Source organism: Ictalurus punctatus, chromosome 1 (assembly GCF_001660625.3).
Source record: "Ictalurus punctatus breed USDA103 chromosome 1, Coco_2.0, whole genome shotgun sequence".
NCBI lineage: Eukaryota > Metazoa > Chordata > Actinopteri > Siluriformes > Ictaluridae > Ictalurus > Ictalurus punctatus.
The window spans coordinates 2,732,846-2,760,108 of NC_030416.2; the positions used below are offsets into that span (position 1 = coordinate 2,732,846).

The following is a 27,263-nucleotide window of genomic DNA, read 5'->3' on the forward strand; positions in this document are numbered from 1 at the left end:
TAATACGTCATTTCTATAGTAACAACTTCAATGGAAGGATTTGGAGACGTGTTTAACTGTCAATATGGTGATGTTTTCTGTAAGGAGATGTTTGTTCAACATGTGTGGAAGGAGTCTCCAGCGCATTGTAACAGTCAATAAGTTTTCATTACTGTAGATTTAGGATTCATACTAATTATATATATATATATATATATATATATATATATAAAACATACACACACACATTACAGCAGCTACACATAGTCATTCCCGCAGCGGTCTCTCTCTCTCTCTCTCTCTCTCTCTCTCTCTCTCTCTCTCTCTCAGCGACTATCCTATAGCACTGACACTGGAGACTCCTTCCTTAAATGTTAAATCAATGTCTTCTTACAGAAAACGTCACCATTTTAAAAAAAACCCAGACGATCCGAATCGATTCAATAACGCTGTGCTATAAAGTGCACTTAATGTTAAGGTAATTAGTCAAGAATTAAATGCACAATTTAAACTGGAGCTATTAAAAAATAAAAAAGGATTCAATATTTGAGATCTATGTAGTAAAGCATTGAGATTTGATGGAAATTTAAGACGTTATTCTTATAATCGCCGGTCCATTTAGAATCCGTTGCTAATGTGGGGGTGCCGTTTCAAATATTTATATCCTTAAGTGCTAAAAAAATAACCATAATTTAAAAAAAAAAAAATTAAAACCTTGTCTGTCCACTTTTCAACCAGAGAGTAACATATCATTTTATTGGCATCAAAACAGAAGGTTTCAAGGTAGCAATTTAAACAATTAGATGAGCAAGATGCCGGCGTAACCCCATCCAAATTCCCTGCTAATGTCTGTTGTACTCCTTTTTGATTAATGTGCTCGGGGCCGTAATGATTACCACACATTAATCATTCATGAAGGACCGTTTATTGCATTTCTCAGTGTTTGCTTTTCATTGGGCTAATGGTGCACTCGGGAAAGAAAAAGTTATGCGCTGTAGAAACTTTACAGGGGGGAAAAAAAATAATGCAAAGCCAACTGATTTGTGACAAGTTTTGATGGATAGCTTAGAGACTCTCGAATGCTCTCACCTTCCTAAATCTAATGTTAGCCAGGTGCTTTTCATTTCCTGATGGAAAAATCACCCCCTCCCCCCCAAAAAAAAGCTTTATTCATCAATTTTTTTTTCAGTGAAAGAAACTGATTACTATGTTTTTCTAATACAGTGTGTCTCACTGTTTCCTTTATCCTCACCTCATTCTCTGAATTCAATTTCATACTTGGAATGGAAAGATCAGATTCAGCTTGGTGTCCGTGTCCTAGCAGAAGATAAACAGGTTTCGTTTGTTGGTCTCTATATCAGATATCATATTTGCTGTTAATGGTATGAAGAAGCAAGAAGCAAGGCTGTGGCTGATTTCTTTCTAGCCCAGACTGTAGATTCATCCTTCTCAAGCTGATATTGGATTGTAACCTCATATCTAATGTCACACACTCCATATGATATGAAAGTACCAGATCAGATTTCACTCGAATTATATGTGAATAAAGATATATTTTGAAATATGACTATTTCTTTGTCTTCTCTAACATCCTGCCATGCTGTTCCTCCACAGATGAAACATCGTACGAAGCAGGCATCAAAGTCCAGATCCACAGCCAGGACGAGCCGCCCTTCATAGACCAGCTGGGATTTGGTGTGGCCCCTGGTTTTCAAACTTTTGTGTCTTGTCAGCAGCAACTGGTACCTAATGCTATGCCTATTGCACACAAGCCCCATTTTCACACTGTCTGTGCTTGCCTGTGTGATTCATACACTAACGCCTTTAAACTCGGTCATTTTAGTCCTGGAGAAAACCAAAGACGAGCATACCGACAGTACAGAGTCAAAGGGAATGTGGGATTTTTTGTTTTAATGTATACAATTAAGATTAAACTTAAAGTATAACGGATCAATGTTTGGTCAGCTTATCCTTCAAATTTCGAGCACATTGTTGTTACAGGAAAGCACATCGAATGAACAAACGTACATATATATAGGTTATTAAAAGGCGAATTAAAAGCATGCTAAAATACACTATATGCCTTGAACACGTTACGATTTCCTAGTGTAAATATTCACGTAACTTTTGGAACGCTTTTTAACCAATGCACTGATCGTTTTTCATTTATCGTCTTTAAAAATAGGGGAAAAGGGGCAAGTGGATAAATCCTTATCCTGGACAGCTTATTTCAGCCTATGCAAACACTATTAAATAGCATTTATTTGCATTATTTAGAATTCCGATAAGGTCACCAAGGCGTGTACTTGGTATAAGGATGAAATCATTTCGCCAGTGATTTTCAGCCCAATTTTGCTGTCGTGACTCTATGATTGGCAGGTCTTCGAGCACATTATGTACCGAAAACAACCGAGGAGTGTTATAGTGGAAGATTTTGATTAAAAAGTCAGCGTGAGAGCGCTGCTATGACACTTGTCTAAAAGCCGTAGGTTACGAAAACTCGTTAGCCAGCTGCAAATACGGTAATGGCGACGGTGAAATGTAATTGCTAATGGATGTAAAAAAAAATTTTTAAAAATTAAATACCCTTATTACCTCCCACTCACTTTGAAGAATGTTTGTGTATATACAGAGATGTTTTCCTCACGAGCGTAGATCATGCTGATTTCAGACAGACTACACAGAACGTAGTAATATCCTTTTAACCTCAGCTCTATCGTTAGAGGATCTTCATAGCGTCTGCGAAATGAAATTTCCCACTCAGGACAGCCTTACAAGTGGAAAGGATAGTGTCCTAATCCACTTCCTGGATTCCTGGACAGTGACTCGCTTTTGAAAAATGCCTTGTAGCGAGCGATAAGTCCGTCTTAACTGAGGGGCTGTCCAAAGAGACACTAACCGTAACGTTTGATAAACGATAGCCTTTATGCTATGATGTTGTTCTAGAACTTGGACCCTCTGTGTGAACCAGCTGCATTTTCATTATGCACTGTTGAAGAAATGAGCTCTTTGGAAGTTGCAGCCTCATTGGTTTCTTATTTCCATGGCCATCAGCCTGTAGCAGCTGAAATGAAATCGATACCCGTGATCACCATCAGTCAACAATTGTCATCGATACATGCGTTGTTTTCACACTGGGAACAAAACTATTCATTTTTATTGGTCATCCTATTTTACAGATACGGACAGCGTATTGTTTTACGTTTGGGGGAACTGCCGTAATTTACACCTTTTTACAGCCATTATATTTTCTCCCTCCACTTGTGGGAAAAAAAAATCCATCTCTGCTGTTATCAACTGATCCTTTTAGTGCCTCTCTTACAGCCACCCCTGCAAGCAGATTTCAAATTACAGGCACGTCTTTTGTCAGAGTGTGTTTATTTGCCCGCTGTGACATTTTTGCATATATCCAGAATGTTTAAAGATCTCTTTATACAAGTCTCCCAGAAAGTTGGCTCATGTTGGTCGTGTCACTTGGTCTTCATACTGTAACCCATTAAAAGGGTATAGGGGGAGGGGTCAAAAAAAATCCCTCAATCTCATTAAACGAGCTGTTACAATAAAAAACTGCTTTCAGACTGTCTTTATATTCGCATACGCTGTAATATCATCAGCATAATAATAATAATATTAATAAATACATTCACGATCATATTACAATATGCAATTACCATATGCTGAGACTCTGTATATTATGACAGACCTCCCATGTAAATAAGGTCACGGACTGTTTGCACCATCACAACTCGGTGGTGAAAGTGGGCTGATTTGTGAGCTCAAATCCCCAAAACCGTCCAAAAGCTACTGTCAGGTTCTTCAGTGAGGAAACGGAAGGAAACGAGAAATGGAGCAAACTTTTCTCTAGTACAGAAATGAAATCACGATACATCCCGAGCAACGCCTTGCTGGCTGCTAAGCTGTTCATGATAAACGTTTGTTTGAGATTCTTTCGAAAGGTCCATATGTAGATCTTTAGCACTTTAATGAAATACGCCATCATATCATTTGCTCGTATCTAACGAGGCGTGCAAGGCTTCCAAATGGTGCGTCTGGCTAAGAATGTGCATCCGATTATCGGTGATGCTACGTTCCAGGATTGCAAGGACAGAACTGGCTGGGATTTCTCGGGATGGGATGGAACGGATGGTTTAGTCCTTATTTGCTCAATCAATCACCGACAGAACTTGGGAGAACATCCAAATATGTTCAGATATGATAATACCTGAAAAAAAAATCCCTCCTCCCAGCATCACAAACGCTGCGTGTGCCTGTTATTCATTCTCTATGTGCTTTTGTTTGTGTTTTGCCATGTACCTTTGTTCGGTTTCCACCTGTCATGCCGTTGGTTTGTTCTCCTAATGTGTGCACCTGCTCTGTGTTTAGCTCTTAATTAGTATGTCTGTTTACTTATGTCCTGCTCTTTCGTGTTTCACTGCAAAGTCTTGTCGGCTGCAATCGTGCATTTCTGAACCCCGATTTAGATCTAGTTCAAGTTCTAGTCGGGTATACTGAATGTTTTGGCCTGACTCCAAGTATACCATGAATTTTATGTATGGTATTCTCATGGCCTTTTGACCTGGCTCTAAGATCTTAGTTTGCACTTTCTCTGGTTTTTTCCACATCATGTTTGTTTAGCAGTACATTTTCTAAGCTTGTGGCATTTCTTGGCAATCTCCTTTCATTCAAACACACGTTTGGATGAAAAATGATTCATTATGACCCTTATGTCGTCCTTCAGTTGGTACTCGGTGTTGTCTCCTTTTACCAAATGTCTTTTCTTTTGCTTGGCTGCTCGTGTCTGATTTGTTATCGAACAGCACGTTCGCACCATTAATGAATAAAACCGTGTGGTGTATCTCAGCTTCAGTATCTTCCACCGCCCTGGGGCGACTGCCAATCCACTGCCATGAACTCGGAGTTCTTCTCCACCTACAGTATAACAGGGTGTCGTATCGACTGTGAAACCCGGTATCTGCTGGAGAACTGCAACTGCAGGATGGTGCACATGCCAGGTAAAGAAACGCACTTATTTTTTTTACCGGCGTATAAAATCTAGTTTTATATCGACTCTGACAACCACTGCAGTTATTGTCTACTGTTCTCTGAACACTTTGTTAGGCACGTCCACCGTATGCACCCCAGAGCAGTACAAGGACTGTGCAGATCCTGCTTTGGGTAAGAGAACATATTAACAGTTTTATGTAGCATCAAAAATACAAAAAGGTACAATTTCCCACTCAAAGCTGAGCAATTATTAAGACTGTCTCAAGTGATTAAAGGAAGAAATCCACCCTGAACAACTTGCATATTAATCTTTATGGTTAAAACATGATCTTCATTGGCTTCCGAGATTTATTTTATTGATGAAATACTGATCTGATACTGAAATGCTGATTTTATCAACATTAGGGTCTGCTTTCGTGTTTTGTAATTTCCCTGCAATGCAGTTGACGACCTGCTGAAAGTGGTGCAGTGGGATTTAGCCCACTGTGGGATTTAGTTATATAATTTACTATTCAGAATGAATTAATTTCGGCTGCTTTCGACTCGCAGATTTCCTCGTCGAAAAGGACAACAACTACTGCGTGTGCCCGACACCTTGCAATATGACTCGCTATGGCAAGGAGCTCTCCATGGTGAAAATACCCAGCAAAGCGTCTGCCAAATACCTGGCCAAGAAGTTCAACAAATCAGAGCAGTACATCGGGTACGAGACGAGCCAGATTCAGATAACGATTCGTTCCAAGCTTCTAAGATTAGAACGTCCGAAATGGCCTGGGAGTTTCATTTCAGGAGCCGCATAGTTTTTAAGAACGTAAACTGAACAAAACTGGTCTGGTCTTTTGAATGAAATACTATGATGTACACTGACCAACCGGTTTATTAGTAACACCTGTATACCTGCTCATTCATGCGGTTATCCAATCAGCCAATGTGGCAGCATCACAATTCTTAAAATTATACAGCTACATTAATATAGACGTCTGTCTACAATGAGCACAGACTCACCAAACCGATCTCGTCGAAGACTGGAAAAAGACCATGGGATATTTCTTCTTGATTTTTCTTCCATTCAGCTGTCCATTTTGAGTGAGCATGATTGGCTGATTGGATAATCGGTGTACAGGTGTTCCTATTAAAGTGCCTAGTGAATGTATGATAAATGTATTTATTATTTATGTCCTGACTATAACACTGATCTTGGCATTTTTAAATCTACTTTTTACGAAATCAGTTCCCTCATTTCCTTCTTTGCTTGTGTATGCGCTTACAGAGAAAACATACTAGTTCTGGATATCTTTTTTGAGGCCCTGAATTATGAAAAGATTGAGCAGAAGAAGGCATATGAAGTGGCTGGTCTACTAGGTGAGACGTATTATGGATGGGATAAAAAAAAAAAATTTAAACAAACATGTTTAACTGACTTAAAATCTCGATGTAATACATCTGCTTTTGTATTGTAACTGTCCTTTTTCAGGTGACATTGGTGGGCAGATGGGACTGTTTATAGGAGCTAGTGTCCTGACGATACTGGAAATATTTGATTATTTGTATGAGGTAAATTGCATTTCTGTCTCTTTATTTATTTATTTATTTAGAACCTGCACTATGTTCACATCGTACTGATTTTAAGCTACATTAAGCATGCAGCTTTTGAAAGCAGGAATGTCCCAAATGAGAATAATCTACTAACACGTCCCACATGCCACACATGATGTGTTCGAGTATAAGATTCAAACGGAATATGAGCAATGCATACCTATCTAGACCGTGTCATTGAAGTTAATAGTGGCTTCATGAGATAGCCAAATAGGTCAGTGGCCTCTGGCTCTCGTCTCGGTGGAATTAAACACAGACATGTCTGAGAGGTTCATCGGTTAAGCGTTAAATAAAAGTGCAAAGGACGTTCACAATTGATCGGAAATGATATTGAAGGTATGAGAAAGTCAAAAGGCCGGTATACAAGAAAAATAATAATAAAAGATGAAAGTCTGAAAATCCCTGTCTGTACTATGTAGCTCTTAATTAAGGACGAGAAGACGCATGAAACCGTTCAAACATCGCCATCCGTCCAAACTGAGCTACCAGACTAAAAGGAACTAAAAATAACTTGAAAAGATATGTGCATCAGCCAACAACATCTAAAACTCTGCACAAAGCTGTTGCCTATCAAAGGAAACCAGACATTGCAAACTTAAAAGCACAAAACAAATGCCCAGTGGACCGGCGTACAGGAAACGCAACATCCCTGAACCAATACCATCCCTCCAGGATCATGAGGGGTGTGGAAAGCTTGTTACAAGCCTACAAGAAAGCTCATTTCTGTCTGCTGAAGCCTATGGGGAAATCATTGTTATATAGGACAGTGACTTCAGAGGCAAGGTTAACGCTACCTTGAGCTGGCTTCACGGTTTAAGTGGTCCTGAGTGGCCAGTCAAAGCCATGTGGAGTCCAATGGACTTAAATAAACACTGTAGGGTGTGAATTCAACACTGTGGGTATTAAATCAACACTGGTGATTTTGCTGTGTATATATGACGAGTATTAAAACTTGAGGCAAGACACATTTGCAAGATTGAGGAAGTCATTAAGATGTACTTGATGCAAGCAAATATTTTTTAAAAAAAACAAACACACTGGATTTAAAACAACTCAAATCGGGTTATTTTTAGCCCATCGGCTGGGTAAATGCAGGCCCGAAGACATTTTGACTAAACTGACCCATCACGTTGGGTTGTTAACACTAACCCAGCAAATGGGTTGTTTTTCAACCCAACGCTGGGTTCATTTTATTACATAAATGAGTTAATATTCTCAAGGTTATTTTCCCCCTTTGTAAATGTCAAATCTAACACATTATAAACAAACACGTCAACATGGCGTCTCCTTTATTTATACACAAGACGGTGTTCAGAAATGTCTTGCTTGAGCTGCTAAAATGGTGTCTATATATAGACTTTGAAGTAAATGACTCAAATGAGTCATATATTTAAGACGAAAACATCAGTTTAATATAAATAAATAAATAAATAAATAAACCTGAGTCACCGACTTACAATCCAGTGGGCATGACAAACAATTAAGCCAAAGCTAAGCAATATAGCAGTGCATTTAATGTCATGTAAACTAAACATTTTTGCATTTTCTCATGCGCAGTAATGGATTTCTGGATAAATATATTAATACGAACTTGATGCTAAACAAATCCCAACATGAAACCCATGTGAAGATCAAGTCCATTAATTTGTTTACATGTTGTGGATTTTTCCTGTACTCTCTTATAATCTGCCATGCACTAACGTCTTTATAACTCGGCACCTTGTTTCCTCAGGTGTTTAAGGATAAAGTATTGGGCTACTTTCTACGTAAAGGACGGCCACGTCGGAGTGCAAGTGATAATCTGGTAACTGAGCTCGTTCTATACCGCCTGCATGTGCATGCTTTAGGTGGAGCTGAGATAACATGACCGAAACGAAAGCAAGGTTAGTTTAGTTTTTTTGTGGTTGGAAACCTGCATCTGAACGCATAGCTACTGTATATTTACCGCTGCATGTCGCTGCTGTTATTTCCGTCGTCTTTGGCTCAAATTCTGATATGGGGGAAATGCAAATTATTGCAATTAAACAGGGACGTGGGTGAATTGGGGTGATTTTATTCATTCATATATTTATTTAATTTGTAAACACTTGCATTAGTAAGTCATAATATCTTCCACTAAGTTCTAATCCTTTTCCATGTGCATTCATATGCAACTACAGAGAAGCGATAATATGAATGAATAAATATGGGTGATTAAGCAGAGATGTCTACGCCCATGGTGTTAGGAAATAATTTCATTTATTAATAACGGCACCAGATGAACACCCTAGAACAGGGTGTACCCTTTAGGTTGTGTTTCATTACTAATGAGTGCAGATTCTCTGACGTCTATACGAACTTAAACTTATGTAATGTATGTTTATCACACTTAATGGCACAAATACATGTATTATTTCTGTTACTTCTTAAATTTATCATTACTGAACTGAAATAGGCAAAAACGAACAATAAATTTGGTGAAACATTAATTGGTTTGCGTTAAAGTAAGCTGCTGTAATCGATTTCTTTATTGATTGATTGATTTAATTATTTTAAGGGTAAAGTAGCATTACATCCTGAGCATTGATTTAGCTATCACTAATACAGATCCTCTGAGGGGGGGGAGAAGGAGACATGGAGTCTGTCTCAGTTTGTGTTTGTGTGTGTGTGTGTGTGTGTAGCTCATACAAGGTTTGTCTATAAATGAACAGGAAGTGGAGTGCTAGTGCAATTATTGATATGCATTATAGAAAAAAAGGTTTACATTACAGAAAGCAATTGAACCCAAGTAAAGAGCGAAGCTCTTTCATGAAAAACCAAGATTGCTTTTCTGCACGAGAGGTTTCATTTGGCTTGGTCGGTTCATCCCAAATTAAGACCCTATAATGTATATGACGGTTTAAAAAAAAAAAACACCACTACGTATATGTCTGCTGATGTTTACTCTTACAAAAGCCCCATTGTGGATGTAGACGTTTGATCCAACAAAGCAGTTCCACATCTTGCGAAGTTCTCATTTACCATCCGTGCCAGGAATACCTGAATATAGGTAATAAATACAGCTTGAATAGCTGGTGTGTGCTTGATACTTTGGCGTTTCATGCCAAGATTCATTATCTACATTATGCTAATCCACTGCATGTCACCTATAAAAACATATTTCAGGGGTTTATAGTTTTGAAAATATGATCTCTACTAAGATTTTATTTAGATATACTGTAAGCTGTGTATTAAAATAAGATGCTTAAGTAAACGTTATCATTGTTTCCCTCATCCTTTATATTCTCCAGTGGATGCTGTAAGATCCAGTTCATTAAGACTTGTTCATGCATTTTTAATGTTAATGCAATTATTATTCATTCAGTTTCACAGAAGTCAACATTGTTTTGTTTTTTTTTTTAAAAAAAAAAGGATGAATGGATCATTACTTACTCCGCATTGTATAATTTTGTTTGCTCCAGGATTGGGGTCAGTTCAGATTCAATTCAGCAAATTTAGGACTCGGATGGAGGCCTGATGCAGGGTTCACTTTGATTGAACCTGAAACTGAACTGAACCCATACCTGGTGTGGTCATCCTCATCTCTCTCCCCGTCATGTGTCTTCCAGGACTACTCTGAGAACCCCACCAGCCCTGGTGTCACGCCTAATCATACCCCCAGGTAGCTGGCCGCTGGCAATACTGCAGATACTGTACATCCTCTTAACCTGTCTAACTATAACCCATTCCCATCCGCATTTCATTTCTCAACCCCTTAAATATCCTTCTTTTCTGAGGTTTTCCCTTTTGTATGTTTCCTGTAATAATAAATTAGTGCAGGGAACTGTTGTTTCCAAACGTTCTAAGGAAAGTCTTTCAAACCCCGTAGCCTTCACGACGGAGATGATGTATTGCACAAGTTCAGGTAAAGCAAATCCGTGCTATGAATGGATTAGTCTTGCCTCGTTTTTGTTTTTTATTTATTTATCTATTTATTTTGTATTTTGTAGCAGCCCTCTTTCCCAAAAACTTTTGACTATGGATGCTTACAAAAGGTGTTTTATTATACTGACATTTTTACATGTGCAAATTATAAATATATGCTCATTCCAAATCTGTTTGCAGTGAAGCTTTTGGGAAACAGACTTTTTGTGACGTATATGCAACTAATGGTATTTATTTTTTGTTTGTTTGTTTGTTTGCATATTTTGCATAGCCTTTAAATAGTCTTTATTTGTGGTATTTCAACTTGGATATAACACTACATAATGAGGGTACAATGCTACACAACATACATAACTGTTTTTTTTTAAACACCAGATACCTCCTTATTCACATGCATACTACAGTCCAGTCATGTAGTGATGTGTGAGCCAGTATTTGTAATAAATACCACCATCGTAGCGCAAAAACATTCCCTTGACCCTACTTGCCAAGCCAGCCCAGGCAGGATCCATGGCAGTTATGGTGAGTTCAGAGAACCATAGTTATGTATGTAACTAGTGAGGAGGAGGAGACACTGGTATGTCTCAATAAGGGCTGAGTGAACACCACCCCCACCACCACCACCTCCACCACTGGGTCAGCCACTGCCTAGACAAGGGAGCCCCATGTGTCTTACCTCCAAATCAAATAAATAGTTCGTCTGAGGATTTGATGGCTGCCAATTGGTACAAATAACACCAAAGGGTACATACCAGGCACAGCAAAGAATGCTCTGCAGGCTCACCCTCACTGAAACCCTCAAGGTCAATTGACATTGCAGACAAATGTTTCACAAATGATGTAAATGTCCCAGGCTGGGGACTGTGGCAGAAAGTCAGTAACAAGAATAGGAGTCCCATCCATAGTACTGTGGTGTGCCACGATAGCAGCCACACACCTTGGACAGGATGTGTCCAATTACATGGTCCATGTGCTAGTGGCTCTTTTGTTGAGAAGAGTTTCCTGGACTGATTGATCGCAGTCCTCAGCTGGCAGTTCTGCCCAAGGGGCCAGACACAAAGTGCATGCCAGATTCATTTAGGACAGTCAGTCTGTTCAGGTAGGAAGCCTCCAGGGAACCATGGTCTTGCCAGCCATCTAGGGGCCACCAAAAAGACTCTTTGGCCTAGTTGTTGAATTTGTTGTACAGCATGGGAAGAATCATCAATAGAGACGAAAAGGTATACAACAGGTCATCCTGTCTTTGTGAGTTGTCTGGCTCTGCCAGGGAGAACCACGACCGGCAGTGTGATGACATGGGACAGGTCCATCATGGGTGGGCCCAACTGAGGAGAAACCGATTATAGTTCTGATGGACTGCCTTCAATTCCAACTGGTTGACGTGTTCCCACCTTACTCTAGGGGGTCATGTTCACCCAGTGGCCCTGTAGTACCACACCACAAACCAGCATGTAGGGGAGTGATTATCTCTTTCTAGTGGCACACTGCTACCAAACAGACTCCTTGTGTTGGAACGCTCTGAAATAATCAGCGGGCCAGTGCTTGGGTTCCTTTCATGTTGACAAGGACACATTTCAGTCCATATTGTCTTGGGTCCAGTCACAGGCTGATAACCCACTTCTGGAATGCCTGCAGCTCTAGCAAGTCTTATGGGATAATTGATGAGGCTGCCATCCATAAACATGGATTGATTATCTAATGCTAACCAGATGCTACAGCACCAGATCTATAAAATTGCCCATAATGTAAATAATAAATATTACTCACAGATGTTGAAAGGAGTGAAACGAGGACAACTTTGGAGGACAAAACTCCTGCTCTGTACTTCCCATAGTATTATGAGGTGAAAAGAGAAATACCTATGTGAGGATTTGCTCAGATGGTTTTAGAAACTAGTCAGACCTCACTCTACTCTGATGGTTCACGTGATAGCATACAAAGGTGCTGTCTGTCTCGATTCCCCTTAAGAAAGGTCCTAGAACAATTAATCTAAGCCTGAGGACATTGGGACATTGATTTACATCTTCCACAACAGGTTGTTGGGAATTGGGAATGTAGCACAACCTCTCTTATTGCTTAATGAACCTTTTGATATTGCTTGAGCTTGAGTAGGTTCGTCATTGTGGTTTGCTGGTCAAAACGTTGCAGGCGGGTGGTGATATTTATCAGGGTTTCCCTACTTGCATATCCTTTCCATCAACTCTTTTCCATGACTCATCAATGGATAGCCAGTTTAGTTCAGTGGACATGCTGATCTTGTTTATCTAGTGATCTACCTCACTAAAGATTGCGCCAGGAACAGGAAGTAGATCCTACTTCTTTTGTTGGTCATATCTGCCAACAGGGACTGCATCAACCAAACCTGACATCCAGTTAGTAGTCAATAACTGCTCACATACAGTCATACAATCAGTATTCCAGGACATACTGTACATACATCAAATTCTTGATGCATGTGGCTACGTTAAGGTATTCTTAGGTTGACAACCTGAATACTCAATTAAAGATCTATTAAAGATTTTTAAAGTGTGGTTTATTTTTAGCGAACTGTATGTATGGAAACCATGAGGAATCCCAAGAGAACCTTGACAACAAATTCCAATGGACTTTTACAAACATGCAAGCGTTTAAGCATGAACGGGTAAGGGTGACTCGGTGGCTAAGGCTTTGAGTTATAGATCATTAGGTCATGAATTCAAATCACAGCAACACCGAGCCTTGTTTTGACTGCTGAGTTGTATCCCGGTTCAGTTGAATGTTGCTTCAGATAAAAAACATTAGTCAAACGAGCTTAAGCAAATTAATCTTTCCAAGTATTGATATATCCCAGATTCGTGCAAGGTGTCTTTAAACTGGAACATTCGATTTATGATGCTTGATTTACGTTGAATTACTTCCCCAATACCATCACGTAACCTTTTGTGTACGACGTCACAAGGTTCATCTGCCCCAAAGAAGTGCTAGATGTTTTTGCCTGCATCAAATATGCAACCATAATAAAACTAGTAATATCTTCTTTTCTTTTCTTTTCTTTTTTTTTCAACCTTTTGACGTCTCTGCTTGATTTATGCTAGTCATTAAAGGCCTGCATGAACATTGTCCTGTTTGAAACGGATTATAAGCCTTCTTTGGTGGAAATGATCAGTTTAGTCCAAATAACACTACACTAAAGCAATAAATGGTTCTTGCACTATTTCACAGACTGTTTCATTGTGCTTATCGACATGTACATTCATTGGGCCTTTTATCAAGTACAGCGTCTTGAATAAGTATACACCCCCTAGAACTTTTCCTCATTTTGTAGTGAGTGCTATAAGCTGGAACTGAACTGGACTTGTTTTGGTATTATATGTCATGATTCTTCACTAAATAACCCAAAGTGGGGGTAAAGGTAATATAGTTTGTAACATTATTATAATGTAAACATTGTGAGATAAGTGTAAGTATTCGTCCCCGTTGTAAAAGCCCTAAACTTAGTTCTGGAGTCTACCTGTGTGCAGTTATTTTCAATATAAATACACCTGTTCCTGGAAGGCCCCTGATTCTACCGTCTAAACAAGAGGAGAGGCGGCTGTGCAATAAAAGTCATCGACTTGTTAAGGATGGGGAACCAAGAGGCCGAGGGTAATTCTCTCAAAGTGATTCTACCACCACCGTGCTTCACTGTGGGGGAATAGCGATCTCAGGGTGCTTTTGTGCCATGGCCAAATAGTTCCTTTCTGTCAAACTGCAAGCCAGGAGTTCATACGGCTTGCCACTCTTCCATAAATGACCGTCCGCTTCAATATTACAGGCTATTTTGTGCAGATTTATGACCTATAATCCCGGTGAGGTCTATTCACTTTGAGATTGTACTACAAAATAAGGAACAGTTTATGGAGGGTGAATACTTGCGCAAGGCATTTTACATCCATCGTATAAATGCATTTGTTGGCGAGTCCATGCGTTCCTATGCGCAATTTGCCAGTGTGTTCTGCCTCATCCATCAAAGGAAAGGGGCCACTACAGGACATCATCAGATGCACATTATTAGGTGGTTGAACGATCTCCGTGAAGCTGTGACACTACTGTGGAGGTCATGTTACGAGTGTATCAATAATTGTATGCCTATATACAGAGTGGTAGTTGCATCTCATAAAATAGCCGTTGATGTCAGGTATGAGTCAGGCGTACCTAATAAAGTGGTGTCCTTTGCGTCTTTGGTGTGGATTTAGTTCTTATAACTGGAACTGGGGAGGGGGAGCATTCCATGCATCAAAATTTGAGCCTGAAAGGCTACAAAGGGCACGATTCGACAAAGTGTCACACAGAATGTTTCTCTCTTTTTTTTTTTTTTGTGCAGCTTTCTCGAATCGATGCACGAAAAAAAAAAGTCTTGTCAAAAATGTATCGTCGTCCTTGAACACTTTACAAATCGTGCCCTTAAAACCATGCACGAGTGCCGAAGCTCTTATTTTCAGACGCTCTGAGTTTTCTTCGTGCGAGACATTGTGATGGAACCTGTGTCTAATGACATCACTAGATGCATCCCTTTGTGATGTCATCACAGGTCTACACGCAATGAGTTTGAAACCAAGATTAAGGAAATAGTCCTCAAGTTTGAGAAGGGGTGGGGGGGGGGGGGGGGGGTGCTTTTATTAAATGTTCTGCACATGTTTGTATGATGTATGACCAAAAGCAAAAATCCTACATGCAGGATTAAGTAAGAATGTCTTCTCCCCCTCTTCCCCTTTCATTCATACTTACTTACTCCACCCCGTCTCATTTTATACCCCAATGACCATAACTCCATTTATATTTCTGTTCCATGCCCCATCTATGGATGTTGTTTTGGTTATTTATTTATTTATTTGTATCTATCCTTTCCGTTCCCCTTCCCTTCCCACTGTCTTTTCCGGCGCTGCCATCGATTCATCGTGCATCCTCCGGCACATCTGAACATCTCTCCCCTCCTTCCCCGTTTCCCCTCTCTTCCAGAGCACATGCGACACACTCCGGAGTCACTCGGACAGCCTCGGATTCGCGCCGAACGTGCTACCTAGTCACCCGACTCTAGGCAACTTCGAGGAGTTCGCTTGTTGACGACGCGGGCGGCGTGGGACGATTAGCGGGTCCGACGGCAAACTGTGATTCCGACTTGTATACATGTACATATCTACACGCACAGTACGTGACGAGTAGTTCCAATCGGTCAACGAATAAAATCAATGCCTGAATAGAATCAGATATCACCCGTAAAAAAAAATAAATAAAAAGTACAAGTAGGCAACACTTTTCCAAAACAATACTCAGGTTATATTAGCATAACGCAGTATCAGCAGTACCAACTGTTTTGTTTCATGTTGTGAAAACGATAGTAAGCACTTGTTTGTTTGTTTTTTGACGAGTTAAAGGCGACGCCGGAGACGCGGAGAGCAACCGGTTGCCATTTTCTTGAACTCTGATTGTTAAGGCTGCTTCTGAAAGTGAAATAAACAAGGCACACCCCTGCACAAAGTGAGCGTAATCAGGCAGTAACGATTACTTTTGTTCAACGCTAGGCTTGTGCTGATGATTCGATGTAGCCCACAATATACACCGATATTTAACACGGACAAACTTCGTCCCTACTCACTGTGTTTTTGCTTTCATGTTTAGTTAGCCAGTTTGCGTTGTTCGTTCATAGGCTAACTTTATGCACAGCGCAGCGCTTCTTGAATTCTCGATTCTGATTGGTCAGAAGGTGTATATCAATTGCTGGCACCTCAATTCAAGAGGATAAGAAGCGTCATGAAGGACTTGACTGGTTTAAAGCATGGTTATGACTGCTAGCTAGCTAGATCTTAGCTAAGGTTCTTAATATTTGGTGCGAAGTTGTGATCGAGTACCAAAAATTCATCCATCTTTCATCAACAGCCACGGTTCCGCCATGGTTTTGGGAGGTCGCAGGAAACCAGATAGACCTGGAGGAAACCCAAGGGCGAGAAGTAACCCGAGCTCAGGACCGAACATGCGTTAGAGTTTTTTATCAGGGTAGATTCAAATCTTTCAAAATGGCGGACGCGGTAACGTTCATGGTGGTTAAACACACACAAAAAAGGCCGCTTATTATTAAACACGCATTCATGTGCAATACGGTGTATTCTATTAGCGTGAGGTAAAACTGAAACATCAACACAAGCCTAGTCGACGTTAAGAGAGTAGATGACGATGTGTAATCGGACGTGTTTCTCTGAATGCAGTTGAAAAAAAAAAAGTGTTTTGTCTTGTTTACATTACATGTATATAAGTGCAATAATACGCGTCACGTGTTAGAATAACCAATGTTACTACCCTCAAGTCTTAACTGTTAGTCAAAAAGGAAAGATTAGATTCAGGTTCGGCGTCGAGCTCGCCGAGGCGGAGCGTTTTACTTTTGATATGCATACGTATTTCTAATCGTTTCTATTCTATATCCTGGTATTACGAAGTAGCGAGCAAGGCTTCGAATTAAGGAGAAAGTCGGGAAAGATTCAGGTTTCAGCACATCACGTTAAGAGCATCAAAAAGTGGGCCGACTTGCGTGAATTAATGAGAGGTGTGTGTGTGTGCACTGCTTTCGGTCCAGCTCCGCCAATTTATCCGTCCTATTAGTCTACAGCAACGATAGAGAAAGCGTTCCGGTATCGGAATACAAAGCGAAGATGGTATAGTTATTTATAAATGATGCGGAATTCCTTCAGGACAGCTGTATTCATAATCCCCTTGCGTCTTTCGAGAAAGACTGCTCGTACATCGAGCCCCTGAAAAAACACCACCACCACCACACACTACATTTCCCAAAGGCGTCTTCCTTTCTTTGCTTGCATGCACATATTTCCTGCGTATGAACGATTTATCCGATGGCGTTCCACGTGCTGCGAGCGAAGACTGAGGGATATATCACACAAAACAAACAAACATCCGCCCTCTTTTTCATTTCGCTTCTCCATTCAGTTAATAGCATTGTTTTATAGAACAGGATTTCTAGCACATATAATCCACATTTTAAGAGTCAATTGTGAAGTGTAAATGAACCTATATAATAAACATATTTAACCTTCTCTTAATGAGTACTGCCTCCGTCTGTCTGTCTGTCTTTCATATACTGTACATTCAGGTGCTAAGAGTGTTAACATTGCTAACACAAAAATCCCAGCAGGCTGGTGTGAAGCTGCGGAATAATTAGCACTTGTTTTCTATTGAGGAAGAGGAAGTGTTTTTATTTAGATTTCCTAAAAAACTACTGGAATGTGGGGAGGAACCTGGAAGAAACCTACACAGACATGGAAACACTGCACGGACCGTAAGCAGAGCTCGGGATCAAACCAGGAACTCTGGAGCTGCAAGGCGAAAGACTTGCTCTACCTGCTATATGTCGACTAACGTTACTCGAGCTTTTTCTCTTTTTTTTTTTTAAATTGAAGTTCCCCCATTTAAACTACTTTCTCCTATCTATTACTACTCCTAGCAGGTTTTTCTTTTTTCACTACTTTCAACTGTAAATCTGACTATTTGAGTGGATTGGTAAAAACCAGATGTTCTGTCGGATTATTTTGAAACCTTTGGATGCACTCGATGACTGAGTTGATCGATCTAACTTATCGTGTTGGAGCGACGCTGGTAAATAAGCATTGTTTTGTTTAATCGGACACAGACCCGATCTTTAGAGACGAAAGAGAAGAAATGGACAGCTTGAGATAAATATATATTCCACCCTACCACCATTTTCTTTTTAGCGCCAGTTTCTAGTGCTTTTTTCCCCCGAAGGTTAAAGCCGTACCATGTCTGCCCTGGTGGCTTGGCTGGTAGATTTCTTGTGTGGAAGTTCAGGGTTCAAGGTGTGGCTCAGCTAAAAGCTAAAAGTGTTCTTTCCAAGCCCGTGTGGGTAAAATAAACAGTAATCCTCCCCCCAAAAAATAAAAGGCGTGACATCTGAAAGCCCCAGTGGGATCGAGACCCCTTACTGATGACCAGTGCTACTCTTGCGTTGCTTAATAATCGGTTACAATATACATGTTATTCGAGTGTTCTATCTGCATACACGTATATCTCTGTATAATTATCGAATAGATGCTGTTACTGTGTTATTGGTACGCACTGTTACACTGTACACAGTACCAGGTTATGGTATTAGCACGTCTTATGTGATTAGTGTTATAACTACTATGATAGACACACAATTATTACCACATACACGTTACTTTTAAGAAACGTTTTTAAAAAAAATGGAAACGGTCTGAAAGGACAAAGAGACCATTTTACACTGGGTTTATTTTTAAATAGTGTTGTTCTGATCAGTCAAAAAGAAAAAAAAAACAAACAGATAAATATGAAAAAGCAACCAAAACATATAGCACCTTGCACAGTCATAACTTAAGACTGCTTATAGTGGTCATGACGATAACAACACGTAAAATCACCAATCGATTCTTTTTCGCAAACGCGTTCAGTCACGCCGCGAGCGTACGCGTGTCGGATCAGCTGACTCACCTCGCCCGCGCCGATCTCACCCCTGTAGTAACACAATATACGCACCAAAATAAATACTGTACATTACCTAGCGTGAATGTGCAGAGGTATTTCAGGCTGTGTTGAATATTAATGCATTTGCCCTGATGTGAACTGAAAAGAAAAAAAACACAAAAAAAACAACAACATTTCACAGGCAAATGCGCTGTTTTTTTCCCCTTCGTTCTTAACAGCAATACTATTTTTCAGGTCGAAATAAATGTGGCTCGGGAAACTTTTCACATATCGGCGACGAGAGAGGATCCGGTCTTCGTAATGGCCTCTCCGCGATACATTATTTATCCGAGCGCGCGGTAAGAAAATGAATCGTGCTTGTCTAAGGCTTGATTAAAAGCTAGCTAATTCATCACTTAGCTAATTAGGCGTTAATATTGAGAGAGAGAGAAAAAGGAAGAAAAAAAAAACGTACATCATTTCCTCATCCTGTCATATCGGCACCATTTAAAAGTTTTATAATAATGTAAAACCAAAATAAAATACTTAAACGTACTTAACGTCTCACTGAATTAGTATTAAATATAAACGCTGTTGAATTCTCCATTCTGATTGGTCAGGTGGCGTTGATTCGTTTTACATAAGGGGATTTTCAGGCGTGCGAGACGTGCATGGTAGATTCTCGACATAATCCCATTTTGAAAAGAAATAAATGAGGTGTTATTTTGGAAGGAGTCTCCGTTTTCAGAACTCCAGGACGTCGGTCTTGACGGTTTCTTGGTAACGACTCGCTGCGAGAGAGAGAAAGAGAGAGAGAGAGAGAGAGAGGCGGGTGAGGAAACTACTGCTCGCCGTTATAAAGTGAGAAGAGCGACGATCTTTTAAACGCAACTATAAACGGACACCGTGTCATTTACTGATAAATAAAATTATACGCGCTGTAGCGTGAGGTGAAAAACAAACACTTCAGGACGTGCCTGAAATGTATAAAACTCCCCGTCTTTGATTACTTTCCTGACGACAGCACACCAGTGAGTGTGTTATTCCTTATTGAAATGATTTGCCCCGATTATAGCTTTAGCGTCGCTCTGAAAGTGGACATGGACCATGTGTACGTTTCAGCACCTGCGTAAAAAAAAAAGTATTCAGGATAGTTCAGTGCTCTCTAACGATTCGTAAATCTTCCGTAGAAAACGTCCGGACGTCTCCGTCGTTTGGGCGCCACGTGCAAAATAATACGCCGACGAAACGCCATGATCTTCAAAGAAAAGCAAAAAACACGCGCTAACAAACCTTTTCTATAACTCATGTGCGATGTTCTTGAAACCAACCTACAGCTGAAAACACTTGACCTTGAGAATGAACACACACACACACACACACACACACATCAGCAAATTAAAATAAATCTTGAAAAAAATGTCTCCTAGTGAAACATCTAAGCGAGAGGAGAAGGTAGTCGGTATGATCTGTCAGTCCAGAATACCAGGAACCACGGCTCCTCGAGACCGGAAGACCGCTGAAGCGAAGACTCCGTGATCCGACTCGTTTGATCGAGAAGCTTCCGACTGAAACTAAGGCCACGGCGTCCTTCCAGAAAACGAATGCAAAGACTGCGAAAGGCAGAAAGAAGAAATAAAAAATAAAAAAAACAGAAAGACTTTGAAATGATGATAATAACATGGCAAAATAGCAACATTTTTGTTTTTTAATTAAAAACCAACATTTATTACCGCAACGCTGTCAAACTCTCAATTCTGATTGGTCACAAGGTGTTGGTTCAATTTCTTCACACCGCTGCGAAAGACCGCGGAAAACTCTTTCGTCCGATCGCGATTGCGCCAATTCGAGTGGGTTTTCCACGAAAAAAAAGCCAACGATTTTCTTGATTTTCAAGTAACTGTCGTTACAACTGCTACCCAAATGTTAAATCGTCACAACGTTAAATGTAACTGTAAATTACGGTGCGTAATTAAATGGTAATTATCAAAGATAATCCCTAATAAATCGTCAATGATAAATTTACAGTGGTGCAAGAGGAACGAAACACTTCGCCCCCTGACCCCGGTGTTTACATTCCGTACATTATAACGACGGATAACACACCCTCAGGTCGTTAAGGCACTTCAGCTGCTCGCCCCGCTCGTGTGACTCAAATGCTGTGGACCAGAGCTGCTGTCGATCTCCTCTTCCTCCTCCTCTTCCTCCACCCAGCCTCCCAACCGGAGAGGGGAGGACACCATCAGACCGCCTGGGTGCATCTGAGGCGAGGGCACTAGCGTTGGGAGACATTATTTAGAAGCACGTTATACGCCAAATTCCAATGGTATACTAACGTATGTATTATATTTAAAACAAAAGCTCACCGGCACTTAAGGACACGTGAGGATGTAATTGAGCAGGTCCATGCTGACCCTGGAACTTCTGCTGATGCACCTGCGTGCGGCAATGACCTTCATCTTAATTCGTGATTATATCATATATTATCGTAGCATACAGACAGCTGACACATGACAGGAACACAGAAAATTGTCAACTGCTTTGAGACCCGTGGCGTATGAGCTGCATCGCCTTCAAAGGCGCAGCACTTACCTCGTGCATGTAGATGGCGTGGAGGCTCATCTCGGCCGTGGCGAACTCCGAGAGGAGGGCTGAACTGGACTGGCTGTGCATCCTCGACTCGCTGGCACACATGCTGGACCGTAAACGAGAGAGTTTACTCGAATATCTTACGGATTCATCCCGAGTCGCATCTAAACTTTCCTAATAGTTCAAAATGAACTGCCTAATCAATTTCTAATTAGCGACACGTTATAAATTTTTTTTTCGCTGCTAAATAGGTGGAACGTGATCACCTGTCACCGGCACTGCTGTGGTACATCGGTCCTTGGTTTCGGTGGTGTTGATGAACGGACGGCTGGAGGACATGAGAGCGTGAGCGGCCGGCGTGAGGCTGTTGGGAGGAAGACAGCGAGGCGAGGACGCTAGCGGCGATCGAGGCTGTGCTGCTCGGGGGAACAAAACGACGGTTCCAGCCCGGCAACCCGGACGCCGTGAGGACCGGATGAGCCAGAACGCTCGCCAGAAGGGTGTCGGGCTGCAGCGGAAACACACAATCGTTTCTCACGCAACGTTGTCGGATGAACAGTTAACGATTAAGAAATGAAAATGTTTTTAAGAAAAAAAGCGTAACCCACAGCGGTGGCGGAGTCATTGGAGAGCAGTGAGGTGCAGAGCGGCGCCTCGGAGAGCAGGAGCTGAGGGTTCGGGCCGGCCTGCGCGGCGTCCTGCTGCACCTTCTCGCGCATATGGCTGATGAACAGCGAGCTGTCCTGCGGCGGCTGCCAGCGAGGGTTCTTCAGGGTGAAGTGAACAAGCGACAGCTCCGTCTTGCCGTTTTCCGCCTGCTGGTACACCGACGCCTCCGTCTGACCCTCGGACATCCACTGAGAGCGGAGAAGTCACGTCAGATCGTTACAAAGTAACAGCGTATATATATTGTTATATCTTAGATACATATTATACATTTAGATTTTTTTCTACACACACACCTGCGGGTTGCCGTGTCGGCGGACGTCCATCTGCGCAAAGGAGCAGATGTCGCCGACGCCAATCACCTCCACGGTAAAGTTGCGCAGGAAGTCGATGATCTCCAGAGACTTGCTCCGGAGCACGAAGATGAGGATGAAAGGTGTCACGATGGGACTGAGCAGCTCCTCCAGAATAAAGACCTGCACAGAACAACGTTTTTACCGAATGAACCACACAGAGGGTGAAAAAAAAAAATAAAATAAAAGGTCTCCGGTGTGTATTTCTCACTGCTTTGTACTGGAAAAGCTGCGACAGCTCATCGCGCGTCTCGCTCTTGTTAGCGTTGCCCTTCCAGTGATCGGGCATGTAGTGGATGTGTGCTAACACACACTGTAGCAGCTGCTCGGGGCACCACACCGTATGCTCGTCTGGGATGAAGGACCTGCCAGAGAGCACAAAGAGGTGAGAGCACCAAGAAGCGGTTCTTGTCCTGCAATGGAAAATACAGATACGGAGGATCTTCGTACCTGGCGATGGTGATGATGACTCCGAGAGCGGTCCCCGCAGTGAGGACGTGCTGCACGGCGAGGACGTCTTCGTCGTAGACAGTCAGCGCGACAAGGACGGCCAAGAGCGAGCCGGCGAAGAAGGCGGCGCTCCGGGCCAGCACGGCGAGCAGCGGCGAGTTGAAGGCGTTCATGTATTTGGCGGCGGGGCGGTAGGCGCGGCCGAGGCGCTCGCGCAGCTCGTGGTCCAGCTCGTTGAAATGGCGCAGGTAGAGACGTCCGTAGAGCGACCAGCGGCGCGTCCCCAGACTGCCCGGCTCGCGCTTGATGGCCTCGGCGTAGCTGAAGAAGGCGTACAGCGTCTGCCACACCAGCACGAGCGGGCACAGCAGCAGGTTGGCCACGCCCGCGAGCAGGATGGTGCGGCTCAGCTGCCGCGCCAGCTCCAGGCGCTCGCTCGCTCGCTTGTACTTCGGATGCAGGCTCCATTTGTTCTGAAACGGCGAGCCCGGCCCCCAGAACAGGATCAGCTCAAAGTTGTACTTGAGGCCCTGGGTCAGGAAGACCGCGTCGCCGAGGAAGGGCACGCGCAGGTGCACGGGCAGCAGCGACTTGTTGATCATGGCGACCGTGTAGTTCTTGAAGCGTAGGATGCGGTGGTAGATGTCCAGCTCGGTCAGCTCTTTCTTGTGCACGCACATCTGCTGCTCGCGCTGCAGCCTGATCAGGCGCGCCTGCACTTCCTGCCAGCTGAAGTCACGCAGCTCATCCTGAGGAACGACGGAGAGCTTAAAGACCGTCGTGGAACGTGCGCGTAATAGAGCAGCTGTACTCACCATGCTGATCTTCAGGGCTTTTCTATAAAACTGCCGGATCTCCCAGTAACCCAGCAGGTTGCAGATCACCTTCCCGAGCCGGTAGACCCAAAAGATGGCCGCCATGACGAGGAGAAAGATGATCCAGCTGTTGTCTCGAATCCTGAACGCGACACAGCCAGATGTTTTCTAGTGCATTCTCGTCACACGTTCTACAGCTGCCAATTTTCACCGTAAACCGAGATTTACAGTCCGGAAGGTGCTGAGGTTTTATATATATACACATATATGTGTATATGTGTGTATATATATATATATATATATATATATATATATATATATATATATATATATATATATATATATACACATATACATATATATATATATACACATATAGAATATAATTCATTTCTTTCAGAGCGAGCGCGCCGGACTCAGACTCGGCAACGTGAACGATATAACGGACTATAAAAATGGCGGGATACTTTATCACAGGTGACATTACAATTGTTACGCGGCAGTAATGCTCATTTTATTTTGTCAGGCTGCAGTGTGTGTGTATGTGTGTTTCTAACAAGTCACAAACGCTAATAAAACACTGTGCGTCCGTCCAATTACTGTGCATCCGAACGAATAATAATAATAATAATAATAATAATAATAATGTGATTAAATCAAAAAATAAATAAAAACACGATGCAATAATAAAGGAGGATGTTTCCGCCATCTTGGAGATGACTCCAATATGAATTATGAATTACAAGAATGACACGTCGCACGTTTTTTTCCCGTCTAGAACGTTCGCCTGAGAAACCTCGAAGCTCTGTTAGAAAGCGCTGACGCCAGAGACTCCTTCCAGGAATTTTTACAGAAGCGTCTCCTTAAAGAAGAAAACTCGGTTTTCGGAAACGTCCCCTTTGTATAAAAGGTGATGTATAAAGTCGTTTTGTTATTTGTTGACGAGTGTGTTGAGCTCAAACCTTCGAACGAGCACGGAACGGACGTCCACGACTCCAGGCCAAGCAGGCGCGTGCTGTTCTTGTTCTTGGACGGAGGCCACGCTGGAACCGCGTCGCCTCTGGTAACCGACACGTTCTGGCTGGACAGACGACGACCGCGTTCAAACGAAGGCAGATTACTAAACGGGTCTTCTCAGAAAGCGGATCTGTTCCGTGTAACGCCGCCACAGAAATAGCAAGCTCCGTGACGGCGGGTTCTCTCTCTCTCTCTCTCTCGTGGTGTCGCAATAAACGGTGTTTGTTTACAGTCTGGATATTACAGAGGAGGAGGAGGAGCTGAACGGGAAAAGCAAAAAAAAGCCGAACATGACGGGATCGAACACGGAAAACGTGAGGTGACGAAAGAGGCTTTCGGAAACAATTTTTAAAACGTCGAAGCTTTTCGAACGAATTCTCCGTTCTGATTGGTCGGAAGGTATTGAGTTACAGTAACACCGTAGACACGACGTACTTAGCGTGATCGAAACCTAATAATAAAAACCTGACACTTTTAAAGGTGAGCAAATGTTTATTTAGCGTTTAGCCTCCAGTGTCGGCACCAAGTTTGCGAAGTAGAAGTAGTAGAAAGTCGCCAACGTGAAGCTGGAAACTGCGATTATTTTCTTATAAATTCGTACTAGAGGCGAGTCCTGGAGTAAAACCCGGGCCACACTGACCTCTCGGCGCACTGCTCAGGCGGCAGGACGGCATCCGGAAGCGTCACCTTGGTCCTGTCCAGCGGGTTCACGCCCGGCCCGGTGTGGTTCACGGCCCGGTCGGCGAACAGCACGTCGTACTCCACGCAGTTGAACAGGAAGGTCGTGAACGTCACCACAAACAGGAACTGCCTGGAAGAGCACGACCGCAGCCCGGTTAAAACGCTCCGAATCCGGACCCGGTCCGAAAAAAAAAAACCAACCATACGGGCGCTTAACGCCGCTTACTTACACGAGCTCGAAGAACTCGGCGAGCATCATACAGGCGAACCCGTTCCTCTGATGGAAATGATAGATGTACGCGAGGCTTCGTTAAGGAACACACGAGCAGACTTGGGGAAGCATGCTCAGAAACGTAAGAAACACTAGAAGCAAACGTAAATGTCACAGGGAAGGATATTCTCGTGAAGAAATTGTCCAGGTTCTTGATGTGATGCCAGGAATCTAGAAACAAACAAACAAACAAACAAACAGAGTGTTGCATCAGAGACAGCTTCCATGCATGACGAAAGCCTCAAGATAGTTTGACCAGAGAGAATTGTTAATACATTAAAGCGCCGCCGCATCGCTCCGCACTTTACGCAGCGAACGTGACACCATCCTCTCCGTACCTTTGAGTCCCTCCGGTACGTGAATGAGCAGGTCCTCCTCTCCCGGAGGCGAGTCCTCCTCGTAATCCTCCAGTCTCTGGTACTCCCGGTAGGTCTGGAAGTCGGCCATCGTGCTTCACATTCTCCTCCGCGTTCAATCGTTCGTCACGGGTCCTTACGGAGGGGAAGGAAAGCGAGACGATTTAAGGCGACGGACTTTTACGCGCCAGCTCCGAGAAAAAGCCACGACACACACTGTTCTGTGGAACTGATTTCTTCCTGGAGGTTTAAAAATAACCAAGGCGTGAAGTCATATTCTCCAACATCCTGTTTATGATGCATGTCATGCTGACAAACAAACAAACAAAAACAAACAAACAGGAATATATCTTGATACAAGATGTACTCCTAATTCATGACAACTCAATAATAATAATAATGATGATGATGAAAATAAATAAATAAATAAATAAATAAATAAATAAATAAATAAATAAATAAATAAGAATAGAAGTTTTTTCTGTTATTACAAGGGGGGGAAACAAGCCAGACGGTGACATTGCGCGCGGCTGTATCCCAAATCAACCCTTCCAGCACATCAAAGTCCACTACAAGCGCACTGCACTGCGCACTACATAGTGAGCTTGTATCTCCAACACGGAGTCGTTTGAAATGCAGCCAACATCCCAGAAGCATGACACGAAGACTTACTTACTCACTTGCCCAAGAGGAAAATAAGAATAAAAGATATCAATCAGCTCCGCTATTCGACTCGCAATAACGTTAAACATTTCGACTTTATGTTCAAACTTATATATATATATATATATATATATATATATATATATATATGATGAATAAAATCATCCTGCCCAAGCTAACTAACAACCTGAGCTAACAGCTAGCTGATGAAATAACTAACAATACAGTTTACGTAAACAGCTAACTCGGCTAGCATGCTTTATTTTATTTATTTATTTTTCTTGACTATTATTTCATCTGCCTAAAATATATACATGTATTTCTAAAAAATGAAAAGTTGATCAACTCGCCGCGGCTCTTACCAGCACGACCGCAGACGCTTTTCTGTTGTTGCTCTTCTCTCTCCTTAACAAATACAGACATGTCAACAAACCGCCGCGACGTCACCATGGCGTGC

At 42.2% G+C, this 27,263-nt stretch overlaps 2 protein-coding genes across 9 annotated transcripts in view; one reads left to right on the plus strand and one right to left on the minus strand.

Annotated features, from left to right (window-relative positions):
* asic1c (acid-sensing (proton-gated) ion channel 1c) overlaps positions 1–17,626 on the plus strand; it is a 69,144-nt gene extending 51,518 nt beyond the window's left edge. For 3 of the 5 annotated variants that reach the window (XM_053674869.1, XM_053674921.1, XM_017465419.3), the window contains exons 3-11: positions 1,594–1,721; positions 4,841–4,991; positions 5,098–5,154; positions 5,533–5,686; positions 6,254–6,345; positions 6,458–6,537; positions 8,312–8,383; positions 10,167–10,219; positions 15,460–17,626. In XM_053674869.1, the coding sequence (XP_053530844.1) occupies positions 1,594–1,721; positions 4,841–4,991; positions 5,098–5,154; positions 5,533–5,686; positions 6,254–6,345; positions 6,458–6,537; positions 8,312–8,383; positions 10,167–10,219; positions 15,460–15,538 (866 nt within the window). In that variant the 3' untranslated portion in view covers positions 15,539–17,626. The remainder of the gene's footprint in view (positions 1–1,593; positions 1,722–4,840; positions 4,992–5,097; positions 5,155–5,532; positions 5,687–6,253; positions 6,346–6,457; positions 6,538–8,311; positions 8,384–10,166; positions 10,220–15,459) is intronic. The other 2 variants (XM_053674903.1, XM_017465426.3) reach the window with 1 other exon arrangement.
* A 1,109-nt stretch (positions 17,627–18,735) lies between these two features.
* atg9b (autophagy related 9B) lies at positions 18,736–27,263 on the minus strand. 4 transcript variants are annotated; one of them, XM_053674692.1, is made up of 15 exons: positions 27,169–27,263; positions 26,126–26,278; positions 25,913–25,958; positions 25,747–25,809; positions 25,476–25,646; positions 23,819–23,960; positions 23,004–23,752; positions 22,765–22,918; positions 22,497–22,676; positions 22,143–22,391; positions 21,801–22,042; positions 21,538–21,640; positions 21,312–21,381; positions 21,052–21,220; positions 18,736–20,558 (listed from the first exon to the last, which is right to left on the minus strand). In XM_053674692.1, exons 2-14 carry the CDS (start codon positions 26,232–26,234, stop codon positions 21,072–21,074), a joined length of 2,427 nt encoding a protein of 808 aa, XP_053530667.1. In that variant the 5' UTR covers positions 26,235–26,278; positions 27,169–27,263; the 3' UTR covers positions 18,736–20,558; positions 21,052–21,071. The 4 variants fall into 4 exon arrangements, with proteins under 4 accessions (XP_053530667.1, XP_053530694.1, XP_053530731.1 ...); XM_053674719.1 differs by having other exon boundaries at positions 26,126–26,383; positions 27,169–27,248; XM_053674756.1 differs by having other exon boundaries at positions 26,126–26,452; positions 27,169–27,215.

Bases quoted from the DNA above. Each gene is read 5' to 3' on its own strand.
- atg9b (XM_053674692.1), bottom strand. From the start codon at position 26,234: ATGGCCGACTTCCAGACCTACCGGGAGTACCAGAGACTGGAGGATTAC. The intron at 25,647-25,746 runs GTAAGTAAGCGG...GTGCTCTTCCAG, and splicing joins GCCGAGTTCTTCGAGCTCGT to GCAGTTCCTGTTTGTGGTGA. The intron at 21,382-21,537 runs GTAAGTGCTGCG...TGCCGCACGCAG, and splicing joins ACGCCATCTACATGCACGAG to GTGCATCAGCAGAAGTTCCA.